This window comes from Neovison vison, chromosome 7, assembly GCF_020171115.1.
Source record: "Neovison vison isolate M4711 chromosome 7, ASM_NN_V1, whole genome shotgun sequence".
In the NCBI taxonomy this organism is placed as follows: domain Eukaryota; kingdom Metazoa; phylum Chordata; class Mammalia; order Carnivora; family Mustelidae; genus Neogale; species Neogale vison.
The window spans coordinates 112,672,828-112,686,411 of NC_058097.1; the positions used below are offsets into that span (position 1 = coordinate 112,672,828).

At 49.6% G+C, this 13,584-nt stretch overlaps 1 protein-coding gene across 12 annotated transcripts in view; it reads left to right on the forward strand.

The window, feature by feature from the left end:
* The window catches only part of GRAMD1B (GRAM domain containing 1B), a 178,910-nt gene that overhangs the window by 115,495 nt on the left and 49,831 nt on the right, over positions 1-13,584 (forward strand). Inside the window, exon 1 of one of the 12 annotated variants that reach the window (XM_044258080.1) lies at positions 5,482-5,856. The exons of 10 other annotated variants lie outside the window; for them this stretch is intronic. In XM_044258080.1, coding sequence (XP_044114015.1) covers positions 5,846-5,856 — 11 coding nt within the window. In that variant the 5' untranslated portion in view covers positions 5,482-5,845. Of the gene's footprint in view, positions 1-5,481; positions 5,857-13,584 lie in introns of those variants that run through there. One more of the 12 variants, XM_044258085.1, reaches the window with a different exon arrangement.

The following is a 13,584-nucleotide window of genomic DNA, read 5'->3' on the forward strand; positions in this document are numbered from 1 at the left end:
CAGGGTACAGCTCCAGCATTGTGAGGCAGGGCAGAGAAGGCTGGATTTGGACCTGAGCAGCCATAAATGGATCACTGGCCTGAGCAGGAACAGTGGGACTTTACCTTGCAGTGTCGTTTCAAGGATTAAATGCAAAATTATGATTGTGACTGGTAATGGTTAAATACAGGAACTTTCTGAAGTGCCTTTACGTCATAGGTGTTTATTTATGGAAGTAGCATGGTATAGTGAGGATGTAGATTTTATTTTATTTATTTTTATTTTATAAAGATTTTCGTTACTTGACGTAGAGAGGGTGCGCAAGCTCAAGCAGGGGGACCAGCAGAGGCAGAGGAAGAAGCAGACTCCCTGTTGAGCAAGGAGCCGGATGTGGGGCTCCATCCCATGACCCAGGGATCATGACCTGAGCTGAAGGCAGATGCCTAACCAACTGAACCACCCAGATGCCCCAAAAGGTAGATTTTAGAAATACTTGTGTGCCCCTGGGTAAGGACTGGCTTCTATACTTAGTTTTCTCACCAGATTAAAGAAAAATTTTATGAGTAAATAAAATACGGGGCTAACACGTGGTTGAGTCTCAGTAAATACTAGATATCTGTTCCTTTTCCTTCCTTGACTTGCCAAACACTTCAGGAATCTCCTAGATGTTTATGATGCATAAAAGCACCTGTGTTTTGGATGATAATAGTAATACAGTCAGGTTCACTTTTTTAAAAAAAAAGATTTTATGTATTTATCTGACAGAGAGAGAGACCGCAAGTAGGCAAAGAGGCAGGCAGAGAAAGAGGGGGAAGCAGGGTCCCCGCTGAGCAGAGAGCTGGATTCGGGGCGGGGCTTGATCCCAGGACCCTTGGGATCATGACCTGAGCCGAAGGCAGAGAGAGGCTTTAACCCACTGAGCCACCTGGCACCCCGTCAGGTTCACTTTTGCCTATCATTCAAGAAACTCAGATTTAGTTAAAATGTTTGAAAGAATGTAGTATGTAAAAAAAGCTTTTTGCTTTCTCGTTGGGATGGGAATAGGATTCAAAGCTATAATAAGACCTTATCCTTTGTCCCCCATTCTTGTCCCCAGCAGTTACTAACTACCTGAGGCGAGCAAGATGCTCTGTGGACACCAACCTTCTTTTTATAGAATGTGATCAGACAGGAGTGGGTTGAGTGGGACCGGATTGGATTTGCAGGTGTACCTTAACTTCTCCTTCTTCTCCCCCAATTCCTCCAGGGCGCTCTTTAGAAAGTGCTTTTGATACTGCACAGGACTCAAAAAACCTCTTTTCCTTTCAAAAATAGAAACTAATGTCAGTTTTCCATATCTCTAAGGGAAAGGTTTAATTCAGAAAAAGATACCTACTTTTACCTCCATTTCCTAAATTCATTTACAGAAAAGCAGTTTGAGAATTTAGGTGACAAATAGCTCAGCTGTGAAAAGGCTGGTGTTGAGTTGGGGCCGGGAGGTGGGGGGCGGGGAGGGGTGGGCAGTGGGACCAAGGGGAGGGGCGGGTACGTTGAATCTGCAGAAATGTAGTTTGCTCCGTTAGGGTCACAGGTCTTGGATCTCCTAGACTCAGGAGGCTGGGCAGAGTTTGTGCGGGGACTTCCAGGGAGTCTGAGGGAGCAGTGCAAATCTGTTAAACACGGTTAGCACTAGAAGGCCCCTGGCCTCCTGATGACGTCAGTAGCACCTTTGTTCTTCACGGGTGATGCAGTGGTTAAGAGTGGGACTTGGGGAAGGCAGGGAAGGCAGCCAGGGTTTTGGATACGCGTTCTGCTCCTTATAAATCAAATACTACTGGAAAGTTAGCCAGCCCCCTTCCTCTTAGTTAACCCATCAGAAAAAATGGGGTTGATAAGCACCTGTTTTATAACATTGTCGGCAGGAATTAAAGAGGTCATTCACATCAGTAGCAAGTTGCATCGCACATAGAAGATACTGTTTCTGTTTTTTTTTAATCAGGATCATTTTGGTTTTAAGTAGCTCAAGTGAGGAGCTGCTGCTGCTGCTGCTTGTTGTTGTTGTTGTTGTTGTTGAAGATTTTACTTATTTATTTGACACAGAGAGAGAGAGTACGAGCAGGGGGAGTGGCAGGGAGAGGGAGAAACGGGTTCCCTGCTGACCACAGAGGCTGATGTGGGGCTTGAACCCAAGTCTCTGGGATCATGACCTGAACTGAAGGCAGACGCTTAACCGACTGAGCCACCCAGGCGCCCCAAGTAAGGAGCTTCTAATCGTTAAAGAAAGGCTTACGATTTAGAGTAGACATGGTCCAGATTCTCTGATTTGCCTGCTCTGTGACTTCCCTATTATTTAATGAAGTCCAACTGGGGAGGGGGCTGGCAGAGAAGATTTCATGATGGGGGTGGTGAGGGTGGGAAATAACGTGTATATACGCATGCAGCTTAAGGAACTGAGATATTTCTTTTTTCTTTTTCTTTTTTTTTAAGATTTTTTATTTATTTGACAGACAGAGATCACAAGTAGGCAGAGAGATGGGCAGAGAGAGAGAGGAGGAAACAGGCTGTGTGCCGAGCAGAGAGCCCGATGTGGGGCTCGCTCCCAAGACCCTGGGATCATGACCTGAACCGAAGGCAGAGGCTTTAACCCACTGAGCCACCCAGGCACCCCTTCTTCTTCTTCTTCTTCTTTTTTTACAGATTTTATTTATTTATTCATTTATTTGAGTGAGAGAGAGAGAGACAGAGAACACCGAGCATGGGAGGGCAGAGAGAGAAGGAGAAGTAGAGTTCTCTACTAAGCAGAGAGCCTGACATGGAGCTTGATCTTAGGACGCAGGGATCATGACCTGAGCTGAAGGCAGACACAACCAACCGAACCACCCTGGTGCCCCAGACACTGAGATTTTTCTTAGGTCCAGACTTAGTTGAAGGTTTCAGAAGTAGGTCTTTCACTGTTTGTTTGTTTTAATAGCTATTGTTTCTAACCAATATTGGTGATAATATTTTTATTTATCAGACTGGTGTTGTGTCAGATACAGTGAATGTAGTCACCTCACTTAATCCTCCCACAGTCAGGAAGATTCTGTTACTTTTTGACTCAAGACGAGGAAGCCTGAAGCTTAGTGACACCGACTTTCCAAAGGTCACAGAATCAGTTACTGAGAGAAGCCACATGTGAAGTCAGGATTGTCCCACCTGTTAGCCTGCCCTTTTAACCACATTGATTAATCTCAACCTTGAAGCTCCTAACACAATAGGGGGACGTAGAAGTGTTTCAGAAGAAAGATGAATTTGTGCATTTTGTACTCAAACTAGGAAAGCCCCCCAAAAGTGAGTACGATTTGTCCAGAGTCACGTAGTAGGTGAGTGGGGGATCCAAGACGAGAGCGCTGGCTGGTTGACTCCACAAACCCCTTTGTCTTTGTCTTAATAGAGGACGGGACAATCAGTACAAGGACATTTACTGAACACCTGTTTACTGAGTACCCCGTACTCCTACGTGTTGGAGGGACATGAAAGAAGTAGCCTAGAATCTTCTTAGAGAAAGCCAACAGAGCGAACAACAGAACTTCCAGTTCGGTTCCAGATTGTGTACGGTTGTTTATAATGGCAGGGGTGGGGGACGTACTAGCTTTTCTTGGGTGCTTTTCCATGCATTTATTTTATTGCATTGTCGTCATCCCCCCTCCCCCCACCAATGGTGTACAAGAAGAAAGAGAAACTGTTGGCTTTTTTTGGATGAAGAAGCCGAGTCTGAGATGGGGGTACGTGAACTTACACAGGGTCACAAAGCCAGAAAGCAGCAAAACTTAGCTTTGCATGCCAGTTCAACACCAAAGTGCAGGCTCTTTCTGTGGAGTAACAAAGAGGGGAAGGAGTGGGGCAGTCCAAAGGGAGGAAGGTATTTATTTCAGAAGAAGTAGGATGTGAGCCAGGCAGGTAGGGGTAGGTGGAGTTGGCAGAGCACGTGTCCCAGGACATCTCCAGCACACCATTGAAGTGCAGACACTCAACCTCTGTGCTTCCTGGATACCACGAGGCTGTTCTTTTATCAACAAGCTGCAGACAGAAACAATCCTGGAAAGACCTTTAATGCTGAGCCTATAAGGCTTGGCAATCCCAGAGTGAGATGTTTTGCCAACAGATGCCTGAGAAGTATTAGCTCCCAGAGTGGGTCTGGTGACCAGGACAAAGGTGACATCAATGGATTATAATTAGTATTCACCTTCAGCTCGTTATCCTGTGCAGACAGACAAGACTTTGTCCTTCAGGAACATCCTAAGGGTGAGAATGCATAAACCAACCCTTTGTTCCTCAAAGTGTGGCCCTTGGAATGGCAACATGGGCATCTCGTGGGGGGGTCTTGGAGAAAGGCCAACCGTTGGGCCCTCTCTGACACCTCCCACTTCAGAACCTGTGGTTTAACAAGATCCTAGGGGGACTAAAGTTGGTGAAACCCTGAGCTGACCATCATCATTCTTTTCGTTGTTTGTTTGGGCTCACGGTTGGGCTTCCCCTGCTACTCCCAACAGAGGACAACAGTGATCACTGCAGAGGCTCAGGGGCATGCCTGGGGCGTTGGCTAGTTGATTTTCGTGAGGTTTCCAGCCCAGTGGTCTGGATTCCCAGCTCAGCCTTTCTTGCTGTGGGACCCTCGACTTTCCAGGGCTGCTCAGCATCCTTGTGTTAGATGTGGTCGTAGTGAGGCCTGTATAGAGGAGTGTTGTGGAAATCAGATGAGTTTGATTTGAGGGGGAAAGTGCTTTTTGAGCCATGGGATGACTTTCACAATATTCACTGATACCCTTGTTGAAGAGACTGCCTCTGGTCTGAAAAAAACACTTGCTAGGGGCTGTTTCAGTAGCCCTGAAATCACTGCATTTCGGTGAATGGACAGGAGGAAGAAACCTTCTTAAGGCGCAGCTGAGGACTTTGAAGACTCAGAGGAGCCTCCTTTGTCAGGAGGGCGGTATTTTCCGTGGCTGCAAGCATCAGCCCTCCATCGTGGAATTCTGGGAGAGGCTACCCTGAAGAGGTCCTCAGCCATTTTCTTGCATGGATTGTGGCCTCCAGCACTGCCTTCCTCCCCTCCTCTGTTCCCAGGGCTCAGGCAGGGAGCGCAGCTGTCATCCTTTGAGAGAGGCAAGGCTCTGTTTTGAGCCAGGCGCCCGTGTGTTTCGACTGAGCGTCCCCTCCTTGATACAGGTTGACCTAATAGACAACACCTGGGAAATAATTGGTGGCGGCCAAGGGCGCAGAATCTCCTGGGAGCATCATCTTGTGTTCTGTCGGATGGGGAGGATGAAGAGGAAATCATGCTCGCCCCCCACCCCGGGCGGCTCTGTCCTCAGGCCCGGCATGAATAATGGAGAGCTGGCAAGCTGACTGCACCAGAGAGTTCCGTTATGTAAAGTGGCAGGCGGCAGGGTGTGTGTGTGTGTGTGTGTGTGTGTGCGCGCGCGCGCGCGCGCGTGCCCGCGCTTGCCTGCGCGCACAGGGGTGCGCGGCTGAGTGTATGCGCGCGCGTGCAGGGACCGGAGAACAGCTGTCTGAGAGAGAGAGAGAAAGGGAGCCAGGGCGAGGGAGAGGGGGACTTCTGTAGGCTGCGCGACCACACCAAGTAACAGCCGCCGGGGGGAGGGGCAGGAACTAAGGGGGGTCATGCTGACAGTTCCAGAGCCGTGCGAAACAGCAGAGCAAGGCAGCTCCTAGAGCTCATGAGCGCCCCGCCCCCACTCCCTTCCCCGCTAGAACCAGGGCTGTGGGGTGGGCATGGAGGTGAGTGCCCTCCGCCGTCCTCAGGGCCCCCGCTCCCCGCCCCCGCACCCCCACTGCCCAATGCATGAATGAATGAGTTCCTCCGCACTGCACTCTACTACCGTTCCTAATGGCTTCCAGGTTAGTGCTCCCTGACGCTTGTGTGTGTGTATGTGTCAGTCTATCTTTGTCTCCTCCGGGCATTTTTTTTTTTTTTTTTTGGAGGGGTGACTCTCCCCCCACCTCTGCTTGGGGGTGGGGTGGTCCGGTCGAGGCCCTGGGGGCTTGTAAGGAGGAGGACCTGTCTGTCTGGCCGTGTGCTTTTTCCAGCTGGCGCAGGCTGCTCAGAGCTGCTGAGAACACAGACCTTCCACAACAGTAAAATCCGGAGTCCATGTTGTTTGCCTCTGTTCTGTGTTGGGGGTTCCGAAAGCAGCCGGTGTGACATCATGCTGCGGAGATGTTCTTTCCCTCCCTGGCTTTTTTCTTTTCTCCCCGCTTCCTGCCCTCCTTCATAGTAGCCCTGCTTCAGCAGACCTTCGGAGCACTGAAGGGTGGGCCCTGGTCGGCTGGAGGGAGGGGGTGGGCTGGACGCAGGGGTCCCCTTGGCCAGCAGGACTTATTCAGGGTCCCATAACTTGGAGAGCAGAGGCCAGTGAACTGAATTAGTGGTGCGTCATGGAGACCTGGCCTGAGCCTCGGGGGGAGGTGTGGACTGGCCATGTGCTCCTGTTCTCCACCCACCAACTTAGAGCTCCGTGGTGCCCCTGGTGGGGGCTCGGTGACCAGAGCAAGGGAAAGGAAGCAGGAGGGTTACAAGGCAGGCCACCCTCTCAGATAGGAACAGATGCTGCTTTTCCCACAGGGAGAGGACCCTAGGACGGCTGGATCTGGCTGGCGGAAGGAGAGGACCAGAGGGGAAGTTGCTAGCTCCTGTCTCAGGGAAATAAAGGGATTTGTTTATTCTTTGGCTTAGCCTGCATTTGGCTCAGAGATTTGCCATGTGTTTTCAGAAAATAGATACCCAGTGGCTGGTCCTTACTCCCCCACACCTCCTTGCATTGTTAGTTATTTGCTTGATTTAGACAAGTGGAAGGGTGGGGGGAGCCTTGAAGCTCTCTGTCTCCCTGGGACTCAGCCAAGCTCTCACCCAGAGCTGGGGAGAGGGGACTTTGTCTCTGACCTTCTCTGACACTTGCTAGCAGACTGCACTTCCGTGGACACCCTCTTCCTCCTCTGCTTCCCGCCTTCCCTCTCTCCCCAGCTAGCCTTGAGTGGCACTCCATGGGTTAGAGAAGTTTAGGACCACGCTGGAAAAAGCTGACCTTGAACGAAGGGAAAGGAGAATGGGATGTTTTGAAAGGGGAGCTGCCCATGGCAGAAGCGTGTCCGTGTCAAGGCCATGGAAAGTAGAACCCCACTGGGAAAGAACGAAGGAAAGGGAGCTTTTGTATACTACCTAGAAGAAATCTCCTCTCTTTCCAGGTCTTTGCTTCTCTTCTGCAGGTGGGAACACACCTGAGACCTTTTCCCTCCACTTGTGAAGTCATCAAGCACAGGTTCTTTGTCTGTGGGACACAGACACCCCCTTTCCCAACTTGGCGGAAGAGAAACAGGATCACAGGAAAGACCCTTTTCAAGGTCATACATGGTCAGGCCAAGGGTTGGCCAACTGTTTTTGGAAAGAGCCAAGTAATAAATATTTTCAGCCCCGTGGCCCATGCTGTTCTCTGTTGAAGCAACTCAAGTCTGCTTTGTCCAGCAGAAGCAGCCGCAGACACAGTCTGTGAAAGAGTGACATGGCTGAGTTCTCAATAAAACTTTATTTAGGGACTCTGAAAATTCCATTGCATATAATTTTCACATGTCACAAGATACTCTTCTTTTCTCCCCCAACCATTTAAAAATGTAAAAACTGTTCTTAGCTTGTGGGGCATAAAAAAAAACTGATGATGGGCTGGATTTGGCCTGTCTAGGTCATAGTTTGCTGGACCTGAACTAGACAGACTGGAAGGTCCTGATCACCTGAGACTTCCTTAGAAAGGTCTGAAGGGAGCAGGCAGCCCTCACTACATGTGTGTTTGCACACACGCACCCTTCGGTTCCTGGTAATGGACCAGACAGGGCTGGACTCAGTTTTCCTAATGACCTTAGAACTGCTGTCGGTCAGTTCGGCAAAACCTCAGCTTATCTGTGAGTCAAGCTATGAGGGTCCAAGGACCCAATGTTTGTGGACCAGGAGGAGGGAAAACATTTGTTGAGGACTTGACATCTCCAGATAAGAGAAATCTCTGTGATGTCTGTGGTTTTGCATCTGGCCTGGAAATATATAAACATTCAGAATTGTGATATAATCTGAGTCGGGGTGAGAACTGGATGGATTTTTCATCATCTCACCGAACTCGGGTTTGTCCGGTGAGGGGCAGGGATGGGGGTGGGGTGTTCCTTGTAGGGCTGTGCATATGTACGGTGCACATGCATACGTTCTCCTTAGCCTATAGGCTGTAACCAGACTCGTAAGAGAACAGTGACTAATTCCAGAATCTCCTGATTCAGGAGATGATTCCAAAAATATATGTTTGCATTCTGATTTCCAAAAGCACATGGGGTGGTGGTTCTGCTCTATTCTGAGCTCATCAGAGCGCTTCTCTGTGGGATTACATTTCTGGGTTTGAGAATATGAGGGGGATTGGGATGAACTGGGATTAATTCAGAGGAGAGTGAGCCCTGTGGCCGCGGGGTCCATAGCCAGGCTGTGCGAGCAATGTCGGAGGGACTGGCAGATCTGGAGGAGAAAGCGCTGAGGGATCATGCAAACTGTATAATTTGCACATAGAAGAATTATGGGGAGCTGGGTGGCTCTGTCAGTTAAGCGTCTGACTCTTGATTTTGGCTCAGATCCTGATGTCAAGGTCATGGGATCAAGCCTGAGTCAGGCTCTGCTCCCAGTAGGGAGTCTGCTTGAGATTCTCTCTCTCTCCCTCTACCCCTCCTCCCCTCGCATGCACCCACCTGCTAGCATACCTTCTCCCTCTTTCTCCCATAAATTCATAAATTAATTAATTATTTTAAAAGGAATTAGATTATTCTGTGTCTGCCAGGGAAGTAAAAAATAGGACCTTTGGTAGAAAGCCACAGGAAATAGTTTGAGCTTAAAATAAAAAGAGTTGTCCAAAGGTGAACTGAACCACATCATCGATTAAGTATCTTTTCCGCCACTTGAGGCATAATCTAAACAGAGATTTGGTGGAGAGATCATAGGACAAATGATTTTTAACTTCTGAAGGTAGGCTTGAAGAACTGGAATCATTCTGCCCAAAGAAAGGAGGATAGGAACACAGGAAGGGTTCTAGTTAATGAACTGACCTCGAGTCCTGGAAAGCTGAAATGGAGAAAGTGGCATTAAATGCATTATACCAGGCTTTTGTTTTAATCATTGGGAACTTCCTGATGGTAGCAGAGGGCAGTGAGAAGGATCCCAAAGGGGGGCCCTGGACTTTTGTACCCGGAATACATTTTCAAGTAGGACGAAGCCTCCCTCGAGTGATTTAGGTCTGTGTGCTTCCAGCCAGGCATATTGGCTGACCTCTTATAGTCGTCTTTGTTCTAAAATTTCTGTGATTTTAACGTAATGGTTGTTCTTCAGCCCGTTTCCGTTTGCTCTCCAGCAGAAAAGTAAATCCCAACGGGACTTGAATCCACAGGGGTCTGGAAAGGTTTAGCCGCACTTGGCTTTGACAGTGAGGGTAGGGAGGAGTGGGGAGGGGGGTGGTTGGGAAGGGTGTTCTAAATGCTGCTGCTTCACCGTCCATGCCCTGCACCCTACACACCCCTCGTCTGCCAGACCGCCAAGCTCAGAGCTTTCTTCGGACAGCATGGCAGCAGCCTCTGGGAAGAGGGACGGCTGGGGAAGCTGCATTCACAAGGACCCCCAAGTGCCCAGGTGTTGTTTCTGCATCCTCCGCTGAATGGAGAGCTGAGTCCCTCTAGGTGGAGAAGCTGCTGCACTCAGGAGTTCACAGTGTGTCCTCGAGACACTCTTTGTTGTCCCCTTCCTGTCAGGTCTCTGTGGGGATCAGGTGGCCTCCACACTTCTCGCATAATTCAAGCTGAAGCTCCGAGAGGAGCGTTTGCCATCAGATCATACATAGGGAAGGGGCTGAGTCAGGGCTGGCTGGCTCCCTTGGCAGGTAGTGAGGGAGCAGTTTTGACTGAATCCAAGTAGCTCTTACCACGTGGGGTTGGGTGGGAGAGACGGACATGTAATGGTGTTAGCTCATTACATGTCTCTCTCCCACCCGATTGTGTGTTCCTTAGAGGGAGAGCCTGTATCCCTAATGCCTAGAACGTTACCTGGCATGGAGTGTGGTCTCCTCACCTGTTTATCGGATGGATGGATGGATGGATGGATGGGGGATGGATGACGGATACATGGATCGTATTCAAGTTCCTTTCAGGCTTAGCCACAACATTTCTCTTGCAGAGGATGGGGGAGGGGCCCTTGACGGGCAAAGGAAGTTCTATTCAGTTGAACCCCTCCCTGCCTTGTTCCAGTGGTTTGTGGCCTCCCAGTGGACTGGAAATCTCTTTCAAGAAAGGGGGCTTCCTGGGATGGGCTAAGCACCTTTCTGCTTTCACAAGGTCCTGTTCTTCCGAGCGCTGAGGCTTCTGGAATACTTTGGGTGGGATTGTACTTAGATTTGGCTGAGACTGATAGTCAAATTTAAAAGTGTTAAGTCCCTACCGTGTGCCCATCATCATGTTTGATATGTGTGTTTTTTTTTTATTATTTTTTTTTAAAGATTTTATTTATATATTTGACAGAGAGAGATCACAAGTAGGCAGAGAGGCAGTCAGAGAGAGAGGAGGAAGCAGGCTCCCTGCTGAGCAGAGAGCCCAATGTGGGGCTCGATCCCAGGACCGAAGGCAGAGGCTTTAACCCACTGAGCCACCCAGGCGCCCCTGATATGTGTGTTTAATCCTTGTGTGTTTGCATAGAGGCCTGACATAGTCACTGCTCTTTGGGGCCCTTTGGTTTCTCAGGGTTGGAGGCACATAGTAGATGTTGAAGAAATGCTTGTGAGGAAATGCTTGTTCGCAGACATCCAGTCAGCACGGTTAGCTCACTTTCCAAAGACTGATGTTCAGGGACAGCTGGATGGATCCTGGTGACCACAAATTGTGGAGAAATAAGGACTATGGTGCTAAAAATCCCTCTGGAGCTGTGCAAGCCAGCCAGTGAGTGCTTTCTCACTGGAGATCCGAAGCCTGGGCTCCGTGGCTGTCAGCAGGGCCTCTTGGAGGGAATTCCTGCATTTGGTGGGGGGGAGGGGTAGATTGGATTACGAGACCACTATGGTCCCTTCCAAACGACAGACTGTCACTGCAGATCTGTTCAGCCAGCACTGCCCACGAACCCAGCAGGACTGTCTCCCAGTGTAGGTGTTTGTCCTGTAGTGAATAATCTCGGGGAAAGGAAATGGTTCCACACCAGTAAGCTGCTGCGATGAATTTCAGCATCTTGTGCTCCATCCTGAATGCTTCACTTTCCAGCCCCATGCAGGGAGGAACTAGTTGAAGGCATGCATGCAACGGCTGATATTCTCACCCCGTCTGTGCCATGAGGAGTGGATGGAAATTAGAAAAGATTTGGTTTCTTCACTGGGAAATTCACTTCCTGCTTCTCTCTCTCTCTCTTCCCCCCCACCCCCACTCAATGAGCAATTATAGGAAGACCTTTCCTTTGGGGAGGCACTGTCTAATTAGCTTTGTTTGTTTGCTTTTTAAGATCCCGCTCCTCACCCTAGTAAGGTAAGTTGTGATCCCTCGGGAGATGGGACACTCAGACACATATCCTGATGTTGCAGGAAAGGGGCCAGGCCAGCAGAGAACCTGGAAGTGATGTCAGATTTCAGTTTGCCTGGATCCAGAAGTCGGAATAAGAACCAGTGGGCTGGTGTTATAAGAAGGCAGACTCGGGGCAGGCTTGAGAAAAAAGCAGTGTCTAACAGAGTGGCTGAACAGTGGATTGAATGGCTTTAAAAAGAGCTGATTCCTTTATTCGTGCAGTGAGTCTGGGGTCCCAAGTGCCAGTCATGGTACTGGAGGCCCCAGCGACCCAGGCACCCTACCTGCCCAACAGTGTTCACTTGGGGAAGACAGTCCCTTGAGTTCGGACCCTAGGAGTAGCATCGCTGGCCATTAAGTACATCTCAGGGAATCTCTCCCTCCAGAAGGTTAGGACAAGGGTGCCGGATGGATTCCAGGCAGTCTGAGAGCTTTTAGGGTAAAGCAGTTCATGCCTGACCATTTCTGTAGCATCAGCTGGGTTTCCAAAGGTTATTCTAATTCATTCCTCTTCAGCATGTCCAAAGAGATAACAGGAGCTCTGGCTTCTCCCGGAGCCCTTGCAGGACCCAAACAAACTTTATTTTGTTTTTGCAGGAAGGGGGAAAAGTGGGTCAGGCTGTTTTGGCATTTCGGGCATGGAGTCCTGGTTCTGTTGCAGGCCTTGGTCTCCATGGAAATGAAAAATAGTGTTTGTCATGCCTGTTCCTGGATTGAATTCCAAACTCTGGGCTGAACAGAAGCTGCAGGAAAGCCAGGGAGCGGGGGAGTAGGATGGATGGAGGCTCCAGCCCATGTGACGAGGATCTCTTCTCTCTGGCTTGAGTAGCCAAGGCAAACAGGTTTTACCCAGTCTCTGGCGCTCTCTCCACCCATCACCTCCCTGGACCGAGAATACCAGTAGAAGGGTAATTGAAGGTCTGCTTTTTCTCTCTTTGGCCAAAGACTTTTCATGGGCCTCGCCCTTACATTAGCTGCTTGATTAATAAATTAACAATTGGAGTTCCCTGCTAGGACTCCCCCCGCCACCCCCCAAGTCATTCCTTCCAGGCTTCAGTAGATTTCTATTGAGAATGTCTCCAGGTATTAAATGTTCTGCAAATGTTTTTGGATGGGCTTTGCCACCTTTCATTTCCCTTGTAAGCAAATTAAAAAAAAACAAACAAAAACTTTTCCATAGTTACTTGAACAAGATAGGGAAGCAGGAAGGGGTAAGTGGAGCCTGTTGGTCCTAGGAAGTGACCTGAATCCTATCTCTACAATATCTATGGAGATGAGGACTCATGAGGGGCAGAGTGCAGAGAGAGGGCAAGGCCTGGGCCAGGGTGGACCCTGTGTGTGGGTCAGGGAGTGGATGACCCATGGGTAGTTAGCAAGGGTGGAGAATGGTCAGGCTTACTTTTGCGAGTTTTCTCTGCCAGTGGTCTGGCAACCGTCTAGTTCTGCCTTCTTGGTTCCAGATTGCGGAGAGAACCTGTTTGCGAACACCCTGTATCCTTCACCTATAGGCCTAGCTTGGAAAGCCCCCAGGGAATTTCAGCAAGTTCCCCAAACAGAGGAGAGGGAACGAGATGTTCATCTCCGTCAAAATCTTGCCCTCGCAGCAGGTGAGGGAGGCCCCTTCTGTGTCGGACTCCGCCACTGCCATGGTTGTGAACTTTTTAGGGGTAGAAAGGCAGCGTTCTGGGAGCCCTGTCCTTTGCTGCCCTTTGCTGCAATACAGCAGGTTGCTACTTCCAGGCCAAAGCATTCCGGCCCGGGACCCGGCAGAGACTCTGCTGTAGCCTAAGTTGGAAGAGAACATCTGCGCCATTCAAAACCAAACAAAACGAAAACAGCACCAACCAAAAAGCATCTGTGTCCTAGTCGCCGCCTGGCCTGCCTCATTCTTCAACCACATAATCACAGTTTGCCACCAAAGGCCCATTGGGTCTACAAAGGAAGGAACCAGACGAGTGGCACAGTTGTCCCCGGGTTTAGATTCCACGCCATAGGTCCACAGAGGATGGGTTCCCTACATGG